At 43.2% G+C, this 22,486-nt stretch overlaps 1 protein-coding gene and 1 long non-coding RNA gene across 2 annotated transcripts in view; one reads left to right on the forward strand and one right to left on the reverse strand.

Annotated features, from left to right (window-relative positions):
- The window catches only part of BST1 (bone marrow stromal cell antigen 1), a 28,952-nt gene extending 16,711 nt beyond the window's left edge, over positions 1–12,241 (reverse strand). Inside the window, 4 exon segments of the mRNA XM_045182832.2 lie at positions 2,729–2,864; positions 5,561–5,687; positions 6,883–7,154; positions 12,176–12,241. Coding sequence (XP_045038767.2) covers positions 2,729–2,864; positions 5,561–5,687; positions 6,883–7,154; positions 12,176–12,241 — 601 coding nt within the window.
- Positions 12,242–13,637: 1,396 nt separating this feature from the next.
- Positions 13,638–20,027, forward strand: LOC123477983 (uncharacterized). Its single transcript, XR_006653071.3, has 3 exons — positions 13,638–13,922; positions 18,237–18,332; positions 19,833–20,027. It is a non-coding gene; the product is annotated as an uncharacterized lncRNA (long non-coding RNA).
- Positions 20,028–22,486: the final 2,459 nt, after the last annotated feature.

Raw genomic sequence — 22,486 nt, forward strand, 5'->3', positions numbered from 1 at the left:
AATATATCTAAATTACAACAATAAAAACCATAGTAAATATGGATAAGGAGAAAAAGTGCATGGCCTCAAATTCCCAGAAAGAACTGCTGTTAACGCTTGGGGTTTGCTGTCTTCCTGACTTTTTTCACGTGTATGTTTTCATAGATGTCTGTGTGTATATTTTCTATTTGAATTAACTTGACTTTTCACTTAAAAATATTGCTATAAAGTCTGATCATCGTTGCTTACGGCCCCAGGATCCACCATATGAACATCCCATTATTTTGCTGATCCTAAACTCTGCCCTTCACTTCCCTTTTCAACAAAGACCCCTGACAGGGTGGCACAGGTGGAATCAGAGAGGTGGGGAACGGCCTTGTGGTTTCCTGGGACACTTGCTCGGAGCTGCTTGACTCACAACACTTGTGACAACAATCAGGTCTCCGAGCTCTCCAGACTGGATGTCCTACAATTCAATGCTGACACTAACTAGTCAGAGTTAGCACAGACACCACAGGTCAAGGGCTCAGTCCCCCAAGACTGTCCTTCCTTCAGACACCAGCTGCAAGTTGACACTTCTAACCAACTGGCTATCATTTAGGGGTTCCCACAACACCCTTATCAGGTTCTGTAATTTGCTATAAAGGCTCAAAGAACTCAGGAAGACACCTTCTTTATGATTACTGGTTTGTTATAAAGGATACAATTCGGTAAGAGCCAAGTGGAAGAAATGCACAGACAAGCTATGGTGTGAGTGGGCACATGGAGCTTCTATGGCCAATCTGGGAGCATTACCATACCAGCATCTCCACATGTTCACCCACCCGGAATCTCTCTGAACCCCTCTTTCAGAGGTTTTTATGGAGTTTTCATGTGGGCACGGCTGATCAAATCATTGGCTATTTGGTGATTAACTCAACCTCCAGCCCCTCTCCCCTTCCCAGAGGACAGAGGATGGAGCTAAAAGTTCCAACACCCTAATCATGCCTTGGTCTTTCTGGTGACCAGCCCCCCACCTGAAGCTACCAAGGGGTCCCCAAACACCAGTCATGTCTTTGTCATACAAAAGACACTTTCATTATGTCTCAGATTCCAAGGGTTTTAGGAGCTGTGTGCCAGGAACTAGGGGACAAAGACCAACATTTATTTTGTATTATACCCCACTCTCCCTTCCTTTATACTCTTTCCATCGCATGCCTCTGCCATTACCGCCACCCTCTACAGGATAATCAAACTGAGGCCTCCAGGTTACTAGCCACTCCCTGGTCCATTGGAAGGACAGCCACATCCATCTGACCTGTACCCTATAGTGCGTCCCCTCTCACAGTGAAAGCCAGAGTCCTGGCAATTTCCCATGCCATCTGGGCCTCCTCTAGTCGTCTAGCCTCACTACTCTTCTCTTTACTTCCTGACCTCCCTGCTGCTGCTTAAATATGCCAGACACACTCCCAGCTCAGGGCCTTTGCACCTCCTGTTTCCCCCACTGTGAAATGCTCTTCCTCATCTCCTTCAGGTCTTTGCTCAAAGGCCCACTTCGCAGTGAGGCTTTCCCTGGGCCTATGTGGTGTGGCAACACCTCCTTGCCCCTCCTCCCCAGCCCAGCACTTCCTATCCTTCTTCTTTGTTTTTCTCTGGAGCCCTTATAACCTTATGGAAGGCTATATAATTTACACGCCTGTTTATTGTCTTATCTCCCGCCCCCCAACAATGTAAGGACAGCTATTATTTTCCTGTTTCATTCTGTGCTGTGTTCCCAGTGCCTCGAAGCGGAGGGCCTGGCACATAGTAGGCATTCTACGAATTTTAGTTGGATGGAGGAATGAATGGAGGAAAATAAACAGAACTGAGCTTAGGTTAACATTTAAAGTTGACTCTAATACACACAGAGGAAGAATCTCCAGTCTTTGAGAATGGAACACCTTCCCCCCACCTCCTTCCCCTGCTGGCCTTTCTCCTGCTCATAGTTCAAGGCTCATTCAGATCCAAGAGCCTCCAGAAGCCTCCCGGAAGCCTTGGGCCAGGCTGGTGTCTCAGTCCGCTCCCAGTCCTTAGCACCTGGTCCTTCCTGTATCAGAGCACACCACAATGGGGGAAATATCCCTCACAAGGCTACAAGCTCCCTCAGGGTGGGGACGCTATATTGCCAGCTCTTAGCGTGGGAGTTGGATGAATGAGGAGAGTTGTCACTAAGTCCACTAAGCCAGTTCTTGTGACTTTAACTTTCACTATGATTTTAATCTTAAAATATCTGCTGGAGGCCTGGAGTGGCATTTGAGAGCCCAGGCTTCTCTTTCTTCAAGTGATTTAACCTCCCTAAGCCTCAGATCCCCCCTCTGGAAAACGAGGAGAGTGAGGTCAAGCTGGGCAGGGTTGAGAGCAAGTGCTCTGGAGTCAGACTGCCCGACTCTGCTGCTTTCTAACTGTGCGCCCCGAGCAAGTTTCTTCACTTTGCTGTGCTTCGGTTTTCTTGTTTGTCAAAATAGGAATTAGGACCAGACCTATCCATTGGCTGTCTCCGGGATTAAACCAGTCAATATACGTAAGTGTTTAGAACAGACCTAACAAAAGATAAGTACCATCTGCTGTTGTTATTATTAATTGTTGTTATTACCACCTACTTCAGAACATGGGTGGGGGTGACGATCCAATGAGGTAAATGCGTATGGACACATTTAGCACAAGTGGCAAATGCATAGGAGACAAGAACTCTTCCTCGTCTTGTGAGCTGTGCAAGGAAAGGGAGCCTCACCGGAGGCATTTTCCTGTCGACACCAGCTCAGCAGATCTCCGACCCTGCCATACAGAACATGGCTCACAGGCATGAAGCAACGGATGTTCTCTGCATAGCTGGTAACAAGGAACTTGTTGTTTTCCCAGAACAGGGACTAAGGAAAAACAAACACAGCGTGAAAATAGAAAACAAAATCAAAGCAAATTTTTTTCAGGCACAATATCATCAAGCTCAGTCAGGCAGCCCACTTCTCATTGTCTCCGACATACCTCACAACAAATGCCCTTTCCTCTCTCGGTCGTAGTTCACAGTTCAGTGCGCCAGGGCCTCTTTCCCCTTTAGTCCAAGGGCGTCGTGCAGATATTCGTGAAATTTTCTCCGTAGTACAATATAGAGTGTGTGTCTGCATGTGTGTATGCAGATCCCTAGATTTAAAAGATCAAGGGACCTGGGTTTGTGATACACTAGACATGTGATCTTGACCAAAGCATGTAAACTCCTTGTGCCTCAGTTTCCACACCTGGACAATGGGGAGCATGAGCCCTTCCTCTTCTTCTACCGCTGTATTTAGGGTGATAGGCAATCGCAAAAAGCGCTGCCTAAGGTGTAAGGTGCCTCGCAAATCTATTGCTTTTACATTATACTTTATAATATAGTTCCCTATAAGCCAAGCCCCTGTAAGTTCAATGCCCCTGGTATTTTCAGTAGCTAGAATTAATTGGTTAGGACTTTGTTCACATGTTGGCAGCTCCTCTGTTCTCACAAATGCAGCTCAGTTGTCCGGGCACTGTCTCTTTGTCAAGCAGGAGGGGAGAACTTCAAGAAGGTGAGGAGAATTTATGTGTGTCTTGCAGAAGGAAAGAATGTCCCCAAAGTGGCCGTGACCAGTTGCTGCCACCCAGAAGTCTGGCCGCCCAGAATGTTATCTGTGACTAAAGAAACAGACTTCTCTCTCAGTTCTCTGGAACTACCCCTCCCCTACTCCTTAGCTGCATAAAAGCTCCACACTGTGCCTTGGGGGACAGATGGATTTGGGAGATCTTGCCCTCCCAGGCACTCTGCCAAACTGAATAAGCCTTGCTCTGTCTCCAAGCACCAGTGTCGATGTTTGGGCTACTAGTGCAGTGGGTACATAACCTGAATTCTTGAAGGTCGTTCGACAATACTCCCTCTATAAAGTTATAGTATTTTTACTCAGCAATTCAACTTCAGGATACATCTCCAAAGAAACCCAAAACACTAATTCGAAAAGATATATACATTCCTATGTTCACTGAAGTGTTATCTACAACCGCCAAGATTTGGAAGCAAGCCAAGTGTTCATCAAGAGATGAGTGGATAGAGAAGAAGTGATACATAACAACGGAATACTACTCAGCCCTTTAAAAAATGAAATCTTACCATTTGGTACAACATAGACGGACCTGGAGGGTGTTATGCTAAGGGAAATAAGTCAGACAGAGAAAGATAAATACCATATGATTTTACCAATATGTGGAATCTAGAGAACAATATAAATGAGCCCACAAAACAGAAACAGACTCACAGAAACAGAGAACACACTGCTGGTTGCCAGATGCGAGGAGGGTTGGGGAGCTGGGCAAAAAGGGTGAAGGAATTAAGAAGTACAAATTGGTGGTTACGGAATCGTCACAGGGACGCGAAGTACAGCACGGGGAATACAGTCAATAACACTGTAATAATTACGTAGGGTGCCAGGTGGGTACTTTACATATCGAGGGGTCACTTGGCCAAGTACATGACTGTCTGACCACCATGCTGTGCATCTGAAACTAATATAAATTATTATGCCAACTGTAATTGAAGATAAAATGTAAAAGCTAACAATAATAAAGTTATACTGTTTTCACATGAAAATAATGCAAATAGCGATACCCTGCTCACTCATTCTCTCATCGGATGCTCAGTAGTCCAATGGGCCCCTGCGGGGACTGGCAGCTCCCTGGCCATTCTGCTCCCTGTTGCACCCGCAGCCCTCAGCACAATGCCCAGCATGTGGAAGTAGCTCGGTAAGTATTTACCGAGTTCATTTACTGGAACCAAAATCCATACGAAAGGAGAACAAAGTTTATGGCTCCCCTGTCACTGTCAGGGAAGTGGCAAGGTTCAAAATACTTAAAAACCATGTTTTCAGTCTATTACATCTCTGAACCTCCTGGCTCCATGTACCTGCTTTTACAAAGGAAAAAAAAAATCAGTGTTAAGATTTTTTTTCATTTGTAAACATCAACGTTACCTGATTTTACTATTAAAAATCAAGTTAAGAATTATTATATCAGAGAAATAAAAATGACCTTTAACACTCTTTCAACCGAAGGCACTGTTCTAAGAAAGCACTGCACACAGACTTTCTCATTTACTCCGTTATATTAGACCTTGGAGTGCAGCCATGATGCACGAATGTGGTTTTCTTAAACTGGAACTGGACAGATGTAACCCGAAGGCCCATTAAAAGGAGAAACTGGTCGTCTGGGAGGCTACTTGATAATGAGCGCTTTCTTGAGCTAGTCAAGGTTCAGGCCTGTAGGCTCATTTGGGACAGAAATTGCTCATAATTGGCCCGGGGTGGAGGCCCAGAAGGAAAGTATGACAGTATCCTAAAGTGGTTGTGCCTTGCACTGACTTGTTGACTTAGAAAATTTCCTTCTGCCCAAACACACAGGAGACTCAGGATCGCTGGTGAAGGTAAAGCCACCTTCCCACCACCAAGCTCCACAGGTGCAAATGATTTGGGAGTTTGTGGCCCAACGTTTCCGTGAAGCTGTAGGGTCTCGGGAGACTGCTCACCTCACACGTCTGTACAGAGAGCCATGTTTGAAAGGGCCTTACCTTGTCTCTGGGAATGGAGTGCCTGGAGAGGTTTATGAAAAGGTCATAGTCAGAGGGAAACACAGAACAGGGGTCCTTCTCCAGCACCACGTGAAAGGCTTCCCAGACGGCTGTGCAGTTCTTGTCCCTGGGCAAGGGCACAAGTTTATCGAGGAAAAACACTGCATCACAATGCGCTTGCTGTATTTCCATTTCTCTCAAAGTACACCAAGAACTGTACTAGTCATTGTGCCGTACATCAACTCTGCCCAAGAAGCATACAAAAAAGACAGGAAATTGTCATGGCTCATGGCTTAACCCCACTTCGGAAGAAGAAAATAAACAATTTAGGGGATGGATTGAGAAATCTGACTGTGGAAGTGTCTCTCAGGATGTACCACACACACTTTTCAGAGCTAAGGAATACTGTCTGGCCCCAGGCCCACGGAAAAGGCACCAAGCTAGAGGGTGACAATTCCAAAAGCTGAGCAGGCGCCCAGCTTCATTTAGACAATGCAGCCCATTGTGCGGCTGGGGCCAGGTGAGGTCGGGCCAAAGCGCAGGACAGTGTGCAGTCAGGAGTGAGCACCAGGTACTGAGGAAGTCTGCTGCACCGCGGGGTCCATTCCAGCTTTCCAGAAACATTCCCCACCCCCTTTGTAACTTTGTTCCTCCTGTTGGGTGGGGAGCAACATGGGGGTTCCTTATAGTATTTCTGACTTTTTTCCCCCTCAAATGTGTCACTTTAAAAACAACTAGCACAAGAAAGGGACGTTATAAAAACAGGAAAAAATTAGGTCCAAAGAAGCAACAAAAAAGTAAGAAGCACAGGGCTGGCAAAAGAGACTGTAACTTTTAAAAAGTCCTCTGGATTAGATTTGAAGTTTGAATCCCTAAAGTGCCTGGACTCAGGTACTACTTCCGGTCCTGGGTCTGCTGGTCCTGGGTCTGCCATCCAAAGTCTACTCTCCCTAATCCTCACCTCTAGACCGACCCCCCCCCCCCCACGCCACACACCCTGCTTCATCTATATAAACACACACACAAACACAACGCTCACCTTCAGACCCTACACACTGACCCTTTCACCTCCACACTCCCGAGCTTGGCTCCCCTGACCTAAGAACCCTCCCCCTCCCCCCACCGCGCACCCCTCTTGTCAGAACCCCTTACTTCCCTCACACCCCCGACCTTTAGACCCCATTGCTACCTCCATACAACCTTCTTGAGTCTGGAGTGCCCAGTTTTCCCTCCCGTGTCGCCCCCCGCCCACGCACTTATTTCCCGCCCCCGCTCCCAGTCCCCTCCTCTTCCGCGCCCCGACGCCCGCCTGCAGAGCTCACCGCAGCTGGGGATTCTGCAGTGCGAGATACTCGGCGCAGCGGCCCAGGAAGATGCTTTGCAGGTGCTGGGTGGTACCCTGCCCGCTCCACCGCGAGCAAGCAGAGCCCGCAGCGCCCGCAGAGCCAGCAGAGCCAGCAGAGCCGGCCGCCAGCAGCAGAAGCAGCAGCATCACCAGGGCAGCGACCAGGGCAGTGCGCACCCCTGCACAGCCACGCGGGCACTCTGAAGAGCCTCCTGGACTCACTTCGTCTTTTGCACGAAGACGCCCCGCCTACCCCACCCCACACCACCAACACCCGCACGGACCTGGGCACCGGAGAAACGTTTTTCTGAGTTACTGCCTAGGCATTTTACAGTTTGCCCGCCCTGTTCTCACCAAGAATCTGGACGTTTAGATAAGGACTTGGGTTTAGGATACCCGCCAAAAGATACCGCTTTGCTTTTCTGGGACACCATTTAAAATAACCACAAAGCCCTGGCTCGTGTGGTTGAGTAGAGTGAGCACCCCCCTGCGGACCAGAAAGGTTGCAAAGTGTGATTCCCCATGCCTGACCAGTTGGGGGCGTGCGAGGCAACTTCGATGTTTCTCTTTTTTTTTTTTCCCTCTCTAAAAATAAATAAATAAATTATTTAAAATAACCACCAAGGGTTAAGCCCTTGAAAAGTTAGTGGCCTCCGCCCTAAGTACGGAATAGGTGTTCGTTACCCCACTCTCTGATAACCTACTGGTCTGGAAGGGGTGCTGCTTTCCTCTGATTTGTGCCCTGAGCTTCACCCCCGTCCCAACCCCCGCAGGAATGTGTAAGTAATACATCCTTCCTTTGTGTGGGAGTATTGATTGCACCTTCGAACAATTGATATACTTAATTACACTGGATGCTGAAGGCGTGTGGGTGGCTAGCGCCTCCTCATCGTGGTCATAATGGGCATAATCTTAATTTACTAATCACGGGCTGCCTCGTCAACATAACACAACACCCTTGCTCCGCTTCTTTTCCGCTACACTTCCTTTTTCGGTTCCAGGACTGAGCTGGGACATCAGCGGGGACAGGACAGCTGCTCTTCAGGATCTGGCCTGAGCCAGGATGGTGAGAGCCCCCAAAAAGGGAGGTGGGAAAACGGGAGAAAAAAGTTCACTCAGTAGAGGGAAGATGTTTCTGGCCCCAAACTATGACCACTTTGACAGGCAATCTCTTTTCCACCAGTCAAGTGGGTTTTGTTTATTTTCGGGAAATAACTACAAAAACTGATATTTATTGAGCTGTTCTATGTGCTCAGAAGTCTGCAAACATAGTTTTCATTTACTTTTCACAACATCCTCTGAGCTGGCTATATCACCCCCATTTAACCAATGAAGATAGCAGGGGAGGTAAGTAACTCGTTGAGGTCACCATCGTGGAGATCATCAGGTTAGAGAGCCAGGGCGCCAGGAGTAACAGAATCGCACGTGGAGGGCCAAGCCCTCAATCTGTAGTGACCAGAGCTGCGAACTCTGTCTGGCAGGTATTTGATATACATGGGAAGTGGCTGCAGGTAGGTCTGGAGGGTTCTGTAACATTTTATTTCAATCTCTTGTTTTGTTTTTAAAGGTTATAACCAAGCTTTGAAATGTATTGGGGCTTGCCCAGGTGGACTTCAAAGTGATTGGCTGATGATTGCTTTTTGCCTTTCATATTCTGCCTTTTTAAATGGGAATGGCTGTAAGTTATCCCTACACAGGTCCCACCATTGTATTTCTGGAGCACAGAACTTGCCTCCTAGTTTCTCCACTCCACAAATAGAGGATTTTCTCAAGGATGGGTTCTACCCAGGACTGCACCCACACCTAAGAGACTTGAGACTTTTGAGCTGATGAGACACATTCTGAGATTGTGGGCTTGAGTTAATGCTATAATGGGCTGAGACTTCAGGGCACCTTGGAATGGGTGGATGAATGTATTTCTCATGTGGGATATGTCTTTGGGAACCAGGGGATATGCTATGATAGGCTGAATAATGGTCCCCTACCTTACCCCCAATATGCAGCCTTGCACAGTAAGGGGGATTTCACATAAGTAACATTCACTGACAGACCAAGGCCTCTAGGTCAGAGACACAATTTATTACTAATGGCCAAAAAAACCCAGCCAAATCAGCATTGTCTGTCAATCAAGTCCCCATGCCCCAATTCCCAGAGCATCAGAATGTGGACCAGATGTCACCTCTGCGTGCAGTAGGAAACTTGAGCAGGAGTGTCCACGGACTGCGGGCCACATACACCCAACACAAAATAGTAAATGTACTTAAAACATTATGCATTTTGTGATTACATGTCACCATGTATCTAATGTGTGGCCCAAGACAACTCTTCTTCTTTCAGTATGGCCCAGAGACACCACAAGTTTGGACACCCCTGCCTGGGGTTTAATGGGGTTGCTGGTACATCTTCCCATCCTCTCTGACAGAGCAATTACTCATTACTCCTGGCTTGCACGCACATGTCTCTGGGGAGGGAGGAGAGGGCGTTATCTTCAGTTCCCTGGGATGTCTCTAGGGAAAGAGATGTCTCCACCTTCACTATCTTGGAATGTCTCCTTATACAAATATTCTTCACTTAGATGCAAATACTTTTAGAGAATCCAGACTGCAGAAATATGAGCTACTCATGGAAAATTGCCTTCCAACCTCTATTTGAAGAACCAAAAGGGTGGGGAAAATCTATTACCTTTAATAGCATAGAAACCTGCAACAAACAAAAATAATAGAAAGTCTGAAAAATCAAATATTATAATAATGTTAGACTGTTGGAAAGGAATTGCTAATCTACGTGACTTTAGAAAAAGACCATGTCAAAAGAAACATCGCCTTGTGGGTCAGGGAATACCTAAAGAAAGGCAGACAGAAGGTGAAATTAGTTTGAGGAAGACATCAAGCAATATATGTTGCTTATTAGCAATAATACGAGAAAGCAACATCAATCCATGCCATTTACAAATGCTTGTAGAGATTATCTGACAAAAGGAGATTTTAAAATGTAAAAAAGACAAAGAAATTTGCCACACATTTAGTATTTATTCCTGGGAAGATGACCTCGTTACAGGTGTTAGATGTTAAGTCATGTGTTCTTCATGAAGTGTATATTGAATACTCACTATGCATCAGACAAGATGGACATGACCTTTGCCCCCAAGGAGCATTCATTCCAGGTGGCGGACTAACAGCCCTAGTAATGAAATAAGTATTACAAATCAAATAAGTAATACAAATAAGTATTACAAAAATATTACAAACTCTATGCTGCAAAGGAGACAAAGAAATAAAGGGGAGGATAATGAACGATGTACCCATACCCAAACTCAGGTGGTTAGGAAAGCCCTCCTTAGGGAAGTAACATTTACTTCAATCAATTCTCGAAACAGCAGAGTGAGTCTCTGAAGCCTCGTGCAGGTCACGTGTCTCCTCTACCTAATCCTTCTGCTGTCCGTTTCACTGACAAAAACCGAGGCCCCCTAACAGCCTAACGAGCCCTTTATGATTTGGTCCCCAAACAGTTTCCTGACCTCCTTTTTGTAGTCTTCTGTAGCACTTACTATCTTCTGAGTTTTATAAAGCGTATTTATTATATTTATTGTTTCTCCCCTTGCCAGAACATTAGCTCTACTAGAGAATGATCTTTGCTTTCATTTTGTATCCCACATTCTCTAGAATAGTTCCTGGACTCTAATATAAGTTCATGAAATTTTGTTCAGTGAATATAAAATTACATCGTGATTTTAATATTTAACAAAAATAAAAATGTAATGACGTTGTCACATATAATGATATATTAACATTTAAATACAACATAGAAAAATACGACAAAATAAGAAACACTATGAAAACCAGGCAGGGTTTATTTAATGTGACGAGCGTGTTGCCTGTTGACAAGCTCATCCCAGTCTGGAGCACAGGAGGACAACGCCACCCGCACATCTGCTACACCCTTCAATCCACTTCTTTCCTTCCTTCTTAACTGGTTAAGACGCAAAACCCTAGTTCACACAAACTAGTTGTTGTGAATGGTAGTAATAGTAGGATACTCTTTCTACTTAGCAAAGGAAAGTCTTCTTTCATCTTAATCCAAAATGCTGATAAACTTAATGTTCAATAACCATTCTTCAATGTGTATGACCCCCTGAGCTGCAGTAATTCACTCTCTTCTTCAGGCACCAAGTTTAACTCAACTATTGATTCTGGGTTTCGAAAAGCAAATGGATCTTTTACCCAACAGTTTTCTCTTAATGATTCAAATTTCTCTTCTGGAAAGAAATGATTAAAAGCTTGAGATAGAGAGGTGAGATGTAACAGTATCTCTAGTTTTCGTTCTTTCAAATTGATTTCATTAATAATATTCTCTTCAATATGTTGCAAAAATCTTGGAAACATGTAGTAGCGAGGCTGACTGCTTTTAAGCCTGGTTTGCCATAACAATAATGTCTTCTGGAATCCTTGGATATGTTCAACATGTTGAACTACATCACTGTTTTTCCCTGTAGTTTTAAACTTAGCTCATTAAGGATGCCAAAAATATCAGTTAAATATGCCAATTTTATTACCCAAATGTCATCTTCAAAACTACTTGCCAAATGAGATTCTTTTTCCAATGAGAAAAATGTCAATCTCCTTCCTGAGTTCATAAACGCTGCTTAGTATTTTCCCTTGAGACAACCAACGAATTTTGGTATGATGCAGTAAGTGGGTATGATTACTTCCAAACTCTTAACAAAATGTTTTGAGAAGTTGGCTATTTAGCAAGTTCCCTTTAATAAAATTAACAACTTTCACTGCATTTTTTAATACCTCCATGAGATTCTGTGGCATTTCTCTGGACACTAAAGCTTCATGATACATAAAACACGGATTCCACACAGCACCATTATTAGTAACTTCTAGCAACTTTTTAACTACTCTGCTATGTTTTCCAGTTCCATCTGCTGTTCTGTCACATGTAATTCCTTTGCAGTTTATCCAGTTTCATTTATATTGACCAACAACACACTTTACCAATTCTGTAAAAATGTCTAAACCACTTGGGTGTGAGGTTAAATTTAAACAACACAAAAAACCCTCCCTGAAATCACCTTGCCATGCGTATCTGACACAAACGCCAGCGCTTTCATCCAGCTGGATCTCAAAATCTATACCATACTGTACCCGGGACATAAGCATTGTTTCTGAATGCTCTACAATAGTACAAATTCGAAGAGATATTGTGTTATTACTGGGTATAGTTTTTCATTTATCAGCTGATCTATCATCAAAAATTGCACGTACCATATCCAAACATGCTGGAAGAATAATGTTTTCAGCAACTGTGTGAGCCATTTTCTCTTTTGCCATACGGTATGCAATTAAATATGATGTAGGCCAAATCTGAGCTAACGTCGTCTCCTCCGATATCCTTTAAATCTGAGCCGCATCCTACCTTTCGAAGTTTCTCCTGCATCACACATCTCCACACAATTCTACATCTTAAGCTCTAAGACAATGGAAGTTCTTGAAATACCTCATGTACTTTCACGCTTCTGCTTTTGTGCTGACTACATATCCCCTTTGCCTGCAATACTCTTCTCGCCTTCTTAAGTCATTTGAAATCCTATTCATTATTTAGGATTTAGCTCAAATGCTAGAGCATTCATCTATTCAACTAATAGTTAAGTACTTAAAATGTGTCAGGCACTGGGGATACAAAGCAATAAGACAAATAATGGTATATTCCTATAAGGGAATGCCTGTTCAGCTGTTGCAAAGAATTAAGAACACTTACATGACATTGACAAACCTTAAAAAGCATGAAGTAAAAGAAAGCTGCAAAAGGATATATATGCATTACTGATTGTTAAAATTATGCAAAACAGCACTATATACGTAATTAAAACATAAAGGTATTTAGGAGAGTGGTTACGTACGAGTGGGCACAAGGGAACAGAATGGGATTAGGTGGAGCACACAAAGGACTTCAATTACTTCCATAATAATTTATTTCTCCAGTGGCAAGTACACATGTATTAGTTTTATTTCTACCTTTGTCGGTCTAAAATATTCTATTTTTTAAAGGATGTATAATTCCCTCCTGAAGACACTGCAAATCTTTCTCGTAACCTATAATTTAAAATTTCTTCCATCTCTTGTATTCCCCTTTGGTTTCCCGTATTATCACACACACACACAGAGGCCTGAAACATGGGCACTTCCAGGTACGAGTTCTGGATGGATCAGAATGTAACCCTCCCCCCAGGATATGTTCCTAACCGTTCCCTCCAGTCCTCTGGGAAGCTGGCTACCTTTTAAGACCTTCAGGCTGGGCCTTCCAGCGGACCCTGGAATGCCTGCCCTCTGATCCCGGATTGCTGCCCTCTTCTCCAGACAGACGTCAATTCGTTCTTTGTGCAAAATCTGAACGTGTCTCCCACACAGGAACCCTGGAGTGTCTCCCTTAGTGTATTCCGGCCCTTTGCCGTCCCACGTTGCCTTCGTTCCTTCTCACCACCATCCCAGGTCCGCAAACCACACGTCTCTCTAGATTCTGCACGCCCCCCATTGCCCACACACCACCACTTCCGGCCTCAGCCCCGCATCCAAGGATACCCCACGTCCAGCCGGAAAACGGCCGTCTCGGCTCTCCGCGCAAGCGCAGGAATCGGGGCGGGTTCCGCTTTGTCTCCTTCCCGAGGCTCTCGCGGCAGGCTAGCGGGTCATCCTACTCTCGCGTGAGGTCTTTGAAAACTGCGGCGGGAGCCATTGCTGGCCGCGGAGAGTCGGGGAAGTTGCAGACTCGGGTCGTGGTCTTTCGGTCCAGCTGCAGCCGAGCAGACCAGGCTCGTCCCGCGGAGGTGCGGCACCATAGTGGCAGAGAAGAAGCTGCTGCCGATTAAGGAGGCTTTGCAGCGGGCGCAGCAGCGGCATCCGGAGCCAGGCCAGGCTAGTGGAGGCGTTGAGCTGCACCTACCCGCTGTCAGCACGCCCCTGCCACCGCTCGCTCTCCGGGGTCCAGCCAGTACTGCTAAGAGCGCACTCTGAAGTAATTTGACAGTCTTGCAAGAAAAGTGTGGATAATTTAGAATTTTAATATTTTAACTTGTTTCCTTAGAGAACTATATTTAATGATCATAGTAGTCTTGTGTCTCTTGAGGGTAGAAGTTCACTGATTTTTAACATGCATCTGCCTTTCATTAAATAGATTTAAAATATGTATTAAATAGCCCTGGCTGGTGTGGCTCAGTGGATTGAGTGCCAGCCTATGAACGGGGGTTGCCGGTTCGATTCCCGGCCGGGCGCGTGCCTGGGTTGCGGGCCAGGACCCCAGGCAGGAGTGCAGGCGAGACAAGCACGCATTGGTGTTTCTCTCCCTCTCTCTTCTTCACTTGCCCCGTCTCTAAAAATAAATAAGATCTTTAAAAAAATACATGTAGTAAATATATGTATATTTCTGTTTCTACCCTGTAATAATTTTAACAACGCATTTCTTAATAACAAAATTCGGTGCAAGCAACTTATTTGTTACAAGCCAACTATCTTTTCAGGTTGATTATATTTATTGCCTTTTGTTATAATTTAGTTTAAGAAATAGGAAAAGGTTAGATACAGATGTTTTCGTTTTAACTCTAAGGCTTCACACAACTTTGTCAGCATTTCGTTACCTCAAGCTACCACTTCTTTTACTAACAAGATTACACAGAGACTTTTAAAACTATTTTATTAGCAAATACTTACTCTCCATGGCTCAAACTATATAAATTTGAGCTACATGAAAGTACGTAAAAAGAACTACATACAAATTACATAAAACACCATGCACTGAGAAGACTCGCCGAGTCCCTAATGCCCATCCAGGGCTGTTCCTCGTGGCCTCCCACAGGTAGCCACCTGTAATTAGTCTCCTGTTCATCTTTCCGGTCTTCCTGCAAATAGAAGCAAATGGAAATGTCCATTCTTATTTCCCTCCATTCATCCTTCCTTGCATTTTTCAGCACTTTGCTTTTTTTACTTAACAGTATATTCTGGATATTTCTGTTATCACTAATTAAACTTCTTTCTTCTTCTCTTCCTCCCTTCCTCCCTCTCTCCCTTCCTGTCCCTTTCATTCTTTCATTTTTTACCTGCCTCCTACCTATTCCATCCCCAAGCTACCTGTGCTTCTACCCAGTTGACTACAAATTCAGGGATTCCCACAACCACCCACCCTCTTCCTCAGGGGCGATAATTTTTTTAAATATCTGACAATTCAAGAAAGTGCTGTACTTACTATTATAGTTTTACTATAAAGGATACGGCTGAGGAACAGCCACATGGAAAAGATACATAAGGCAAGTACAGGGGGCCAGGAGTGCAGGGCTGTCATTGGCTTGTCGGGGTGTGCCACCCTCTCAGCACGCTAGTGTTTTCACCAACCTGGAAGCCTCTTGAGCCTGGTGGTTTTGGGGGGTTTTTATGGGATTTCACTGAGTTGGTGAGGTTGATTAAATCACTGGCTACTTGAACTCAAATCTCGTCCCTGTCCCCTCCCTGGAAATCAGTGGGTGGGCCTGAAAGTCGCTGCCCTAGAATCTAGCTGGTTTTTCCGGTGACCACCCTGTGTCGGGAAGCTATATAGGATCTCCCAAGGGTGCCAGTAGTTCCCTCATTAGCATAAACTCAGGTGCTGTTGAACTCATGAATAACATAACACACTGGTATCAGGAAATGTCAAGGGTTCAGGAGCTTTGTAACAGGAAATAGCAATCAAATATATATTTATTATACCACAAAAAATAGTAAAATTAACACATAATACCCAACATCTAATTAGAAAATAGAATGTTGACATAGTTTACTGTAAGGCTACCTAGATGTATCCCAAAAATACATACTGTGTTTTTGTTCTTTTCATACCTTCGTGGATGGAAAAAGGCGTTCTATGAAAGGTAGCTTCACAGGGTCAGGAGATCGTGTATTCCTAACTGGGCAGGTCCAGGTGGTTAGTCAGGCCCCAGGCATGTGACTTCTTTAGAAAAGGCTCATCTTTGCCCCAAGCAATTCTTGTCTGTTGTTTCTCTGCATCTAGGTTAATACCCTTCAAAACACCTCTTTTCAGAACCCTCACGAAAGCACATGGTCTTAACGACTTTGTAGTCAGTTCCTGCCTCACTTTCCACCACCGTTGTGTATTCTTCCTTACCTCCTGTCCTTAATTTCAGATGGATAAGCGGAACTGTAAAACTGTTATCTCTGGGCATTTGAGATCTTGCTTCCTGGCCTTTGCCATCAGTTTTTACTCAAACAAGCTCATAAAAATTCTGTTTTTGCCATTTAACACTGTTTCTTAGAATTACCCAAATTTACACATGTAGCTATAGTTTATGCCTTTTCACTACTAAAGAGTATCTTGTTTTCGAAGTACAGCAAATTGTCATTATTCATTATATTGTGTACTATTAGGAACTAAACTGTCATTGGCATTCTCAAACATGTGCAAAAGTGTGGCTAACATGCCTAGAGGTAGTGTTGTGGACTGAATTTTTCCCAAAATTCGTTATGTTGAAGCCATAACTCCCAATACCTCAGAATGTGATCACATTCAGAAATAGGTCTTTTCATGGGGTAATTAAGTTAAAATGAGGGCTTTGCCGTTGGGGGAGGCTAATCCGATCTGACTGGTGTCCTTATAGAAAAGGTTAGGACCTACAGGGAGACACTGGACATAGGCATGAAGAGAGGAAAAGCCACGTGAGGAAGAAACCCAACTTGAGGACACCCTGATCTTGGACTTCTAGTCTCCAAAACTAAGAAAGCAAATTGCTGTTGTTTAAGTGACCCAATGTAGAGTAGTTTTGTTATTGCTGTTATGGGAGAAACTCCCAGAAACTCGGCTCCCATGCAGTGGAGAATTATAGATCAGCAAGTCCATTAGCATGCAAAAGGGGTTTATTGGTGATCCTACTCAAGGAAGAGACGGGGGCCTAGTTAAGGTGGATAAGGTGGAGGGGCAGTGAAAGGCACAGGTTCAGGGAAAAGCAGGATTGGGATGGTCAAAGGCCGGGGTGGCAGAGGCTAGGTGGCCTGAGGCTGGGTGGCAGCTGAGCTAAGAGTACCAAGCCTGAGGGTCCTTTGTTCTGAGGACTTAATATAGTTGGCTGGATGGGGTGAAGAAGTTGCATATTGATTGACAGGTAAAGGTGGGGCCAGCTTCCCCATGGTGAGGGGAGCATGAATACATAAAGGTGTCAATGGGCTTCTTCCTTTGGGCACTATGGGCCATTTCCAGCCCTTCAGGCCTTGGGATGAAAGCACAGTTTCAAAGGCCTTCTTTCCCAGAGAGTAGAGAAGGTTGGTAGGATTTCATGGACCTCCCATGTTAGCGCAGTGTTTCCTGTGATGTTGGAACGAACACCTGGCAAGATATGGACCAGGCTCAGTCCTGCTGAGTTAGCAGGTGAGACACGTCTCCCTCCTCCTCCCTGCCTTGGTTTGCTTCCTATGCTACCCAAGACTGCCATCCTAGCAGACCAATAGTTATAATTGCCCGATGGTAGGATTTGCACGTGTCCTGTTTAATTAGCAATGGCGATATTTTTCTAAAGTAGTTGGACCAATTTATAATCCTACTGGTAGTGTACGGGCATTGTTATTCTACATTCTTGACCAAACCTGATAATTAATCAGATTCTAGTTTGTCATGTCTTGTGCAAGAGGAATGGATGGAATCTTATTGTTCTGTTAATTTTATTTTCTTTATAACAAAGGGTTGAATATCTTCATGTTTCTTGTTTCTATATCAATAAAATGTCTGCTCTAGTGTTGTATTCTTTTCTGTTGTGCTGTTTTTTTTTCTTACTGCTAGGAGTTAAATGAAAGTAAGATTTATCCTTTTTTTTCCCTTGTTATTTTTTTTTTTCACCTCCAGAGAGAGGAGAAAGGAGGGAGAAATAGAGGGAGAGAAACAATGATGGGAGAGAGAAACATCGATCAGTTGCCTCTTGCACGTACTCTGATGGGGCCAAACCCACAACCCAGACATGTGCCTTGATGGGGAATTGAACCTGTAACCTTTTGGTTTGCTGGACGATGCCCAACCAACTAAGCCACACCAGCCAAGGACTCTTATATCTTACTTAAAAAATTATTCCCACTCTCAGAATAAAAAAAGATATTCTCATATTTTTGATGAATGTTGTACTCTATTTAGCAATCAATATGTGCATGGTCCTGAACCTGTCAGATGTGAGGATAGAGCTGACTAAGGGTGTTTAAGTGTCGGAAATGGCTTTGATAGGGGAATTCGAGAGTGAACAATTTTAGCTTTAGTTATAGTCCATAGGCTTAAGTGATTCATGCATATGGAAAGCTGTTGTTCCAGGAACTGGAATACGTGACCAATAGGACTCCAGGAGGTGACAAGCAATTCAAGCAATTCAACCTTTGTGCCCCAGAGGGTCTGCAAGCAATCGAGAAGGTATTTGAGCCATTCTGTTCCAGGGAGGGAGGTGACCGCAGATAAAGAATTGTTAATCAGTAGATAAAGAAATACTAGGAAAGTCTCTACTGGACTGCAACTCTTGTCTGGCTAACCTTTTTCCAAACCCCTTACCTACCTTCTTCTTCTCCTTATAAAAGGTCAGCTTTAGATGAGATGTTAGGATGGTTTTTAGGGTACATAACCCACCACTTTCTCAGATTGTCGGCATCTGAATAAAGCCTCCATACAGAGCCAATCCGTGTCTGTACTTACTAGTTCTGGCAGTGACGGGGAGCAAGAATGCTGATTTTTCAGGTCTCATGTTTTACCCCAAAGACTAAAACAGAATTCCTTTCAAGGTAACTTAATAAAAATCAAACTCATAAGCCTTTTAAGAAAGCATTTCTAATACAGAATGGGGGCATTCAGGGTATCTTGGAAGGGGTTTCAGATGAAAAAAAATGTATGGTAAGTTGGTATTTGGTTGTATTATTTTTATAAGTTTTAATGGTTTATATTTTTTAGTTTTACTAATTTATTTTTTAGAGAGAGGGGAAGGGAGGGAGAAAGAGAGGGAGAGAAACATCATTCAGTTGCCTCTCATATGCGCACTGACTAGGGATCAAACCTGCAACCTATGCACCCTGACTGGGTAGGGGTCAGCCGGTGACCTTTTCACTTTGTGTGATGACGCCCGACCAACTGAGCCACACAGGCCAGAGCGGTTTATTTTTTCCGTGGATATAGGTTGCGCTTGGATAATGGGGTCTTCAGTGACTACTTTTTTTTGTCTTTTAGTTTTCTGAAGAGTTTATACTTAGTTCAGAATTCCATTTCTTCAACAGGACTAATGATGTATTAGGCAATGTGTACAGAAAGTTAATAGATTTGAAAATTATACCTTTTTTTACTATTTTGAAAATTTTCAAAGTAGAAAATAGTAAAATGAACCCAACAACTCAACACCTAGCTTCACCCGTTGTTAATATCTGGCCAATTTTTCCATTCTACTCCCTCCCTTCCTGCCACAGAAACATTTCCTGTGCCCCCATCCCACTCCCAGCCAGAACTGTTTTAAAGAACCCTGGTTATCATAACATTTTCATCTAATAGCCAGCATTTGGATTTTTTACATTTTCTCCAAAAAAAAAAAAAAGACTTTTCACATGCTTGTTTCTTTGAACTAGGATCTCAACTATGTGTATACATTTCATTTGATTGATTTTTTTGTGTGTGTCTCTTTTAATATACATCAGGAAGTCCCTTCAAGTGTAGATGAGTAAGTTGAAGTTTGACTTTTTGGGGTGTGGGGCAAAAATAGTTCTTGTATGGTGGTTTATAAACACTATCGCTGTCATATCAAGAGGTGGAAATCTTCAATAATATTTTGAAACAGTGTCCTAATATATATGAATTAGGGATTATAAAGCAAAATATAATTCCTGTAAACGGTATTCCTCTGTGGTCTTATCATTTCCAACCTTTCTGTTTTTACAGATGGGGAAAAGAAGGCCCAGAGTTAAATATTTGCCAGAGGCCAGACAACTAATTTAGTAGAGGTAGGGTTCTTTTTCACCAGCCTGCTTGTAAATTTTTGCCTGAGGTGTATGTGCCTTATCTGAAGGTATTTGTGCATCACAAAGAAAAGGTGGTCAGGATGGCATTTCTGCCTGTCCAACTAGCGTGGTGGCTGAGAAGGTAAGACGTAAACTTTCAGCATCCTTGAGTAGTTCTGTTTTGCACTGCCAATGTGATTGCCAAGACTTGAGTTTGAAAGTAATAGAGAGGGGTCTTAGATAGGACCTAAGCCTGAAGCCTGGTAAATCCAGGATGGGAAGAATGAAAAAAATCTTAAAAAAATTTTTTTTTATTTTACTGATTTGAGACAGAGAGAGAGAAACCAATTTGTTGTTCCACTTATTTATGCATTTATTGGTTGATTCTTGTATGTACCCTGACCAGGGATTGAACCCTCAACCTTGCCAACTGAACTACCTGGCCAGGGCAAGAAAATCTTTATAGGCTACAATAGTAATTGGTTATTTATTCCTGAATAATTTTTATTTATGGTATTTGTTCACCTCATTTATTTTTATACTGGTATGCTTTGTTTCCCATGTTAGTTCCTACTTGTCTTATAAATGCTGTCAATATTAATTTGAAGAAAGTGAATTATGTAACAAAATACAGGAAGTAAAAACTAGAGGGAAGTTACATTCCTCTACAACTTACATAACTGACCAGATACTGTAAAATCAGTGATGCAAAAAAATCATCTGCAAGCCTGGTTACGCTTCACTGAAATGTCTTAGAGTAGCTTTATCTGGTGGGTAGAAGTAGTCTCTAGTGGCCGGCTCACTGCTTTCTTTTTCAGTGAGTGACTCCTAGTGCACTGAGGGGAATTTGCAAAAACAATGATTGTAGGTATCTGACAGATTATCTTTCAAAGCTTTTATCTTGATCACTTTCTAACAATAGAAATGAGTTAGATGATGGGAGAAAGGAAATCTTTATGGCTGAAATAAAAGTTTCATGAAACTATACCTTCATGAGAAAAAAAAGTGATCACATAAACTTTTCTAATATTTAAATGCAACATAGAGAAATAATCCCAAATAAACACAATACAAATAAAAAGTGAGGATTATTTAACGTGAATAGGGTGCTCCCTATTCGTAAATTCATTCCAGTCTGGAATACATAAGGGCAATTCTCACATATTTGATACCGTATGAACCCTGCTTCCTTTGTTTTTAATTGGATTAAGTATTAGAAGTACTAATAATTAGTGCTGCATTCTACTGTGTAATGGGAAGTCTTATTTTCCCCAAAAGAAGTATAAATTTAATGTCTGGCTCATGATCACACTTTACTGTTTATGGAAAGTAAGCTGTAATTCATATTCTTTAATTACCAAGAATAACTCCATTTTTGATTCAGAGTTTTAGAAAGCAAATGAATCTATCTAGATATTTTTCTTGAAAGCATCAACTTTTTTTTTTTTCTGGGATGTAATAGTTAAAAGTTTGAGACAGCCCGGAAACAATTTTAAAAAAATAAACAAAATATGTGAAACGATTTAACTCCTTAAATGTTTATTTCATGTATATTTACTTATTTATTTTTTATTGTTGTTCTATTATAGTTGTTCCAATTTTCCTGTTGTTCTCCCCTTCCCCGTGCCATAGTCAGTCCCCGCCCTGTTGTCTGTGTCCTGTGGGTCATTCACACCTGTTCATGACTAGACCCTTCCCCTTCTTTCCTCCCTTATCCCCCTTCCCCTCCCCCCTCCCCTCTGGTTGCTATCAGTCTATTCCTTGTTTCCCTGTCTCTGGTTTAACTTTGCTAGTTTGTTTTGTTCATTAGATTCTTCTTAAAGGTGAGGTCATATGGTATTTGTCTTTCACTGCCTGGCTTATTTCACTTAGCATAATGCTCTCCGGTTCCATCCATGCTGTAGTGAAAGGTAGGAGTTCCTTCTGAAACGATGTTTTTAAAGACATTGGGCATCAAGCAGTGAAGAACCTGAAGTTAAGAATGTGAACTTTGAGTGCAAGGAAACAAACAAGGTGAGTTCTATGATTGCTCCAGCTCACTGCCTTAAGAGAGTCTCCAGGCCATAGCACAGGGAGAGGGAGCACAGAGAGAGCCTGGTGGGACCCCTGACTTGACACAGTCTTGTGACACCTCCGTGACTAGAATTTGCAGCAAGAGCACTACAGGGCAGAGAACTGCACAGAGGACTCGAGAAATCCGGAAAAACCTCCCTTGAGTGTTCAGATGAGTACTGCTCAGGGTGTGCAGGTGAGGAAATTACCTGAAGCCAAGGAAGGATCCACTCAAAAGCATTAGAAGTAATACAGTCCATCTCAAAAACGGCTGGGAATAATGGCAGTTCCCACAAGACAGACTGGAAAACATCTTTCCCATCAGGTAAAGTATACAGAAGGGTCCTGCCTCAGGTGCGAGGAATATTGGAGCTAGGCCGAGCACTGTTCTGTCTTACCTTGTGTTTAAAGCTAGACTGAAAGCATCAAATTATTTCCAAGTGACTGTCCCAGGACACAGATTTATAGGAATACAAAAATAGCTAGTGCCAAAAAAAAAAAGGTAAAATTCTCAATGCCTGGCATCCAATCAGAGCTTACCAA

This window comes from Desmodus rotundus, chromosome 4, assembly GCF_022682495.2.
Source record: "Desmodus rotundus isolate HL8 chromosome 4, HLdesRot8A.1, whole genome shotgun sequence".
In the NCBI taxonomy this organism is placed as follows: domain Eukaryota; kingdom Metazoa; phylum Chordata; class Mammalia; order Chiroptera; family Phyllostomidae; genus Desmodus; species Desmodus rotundus.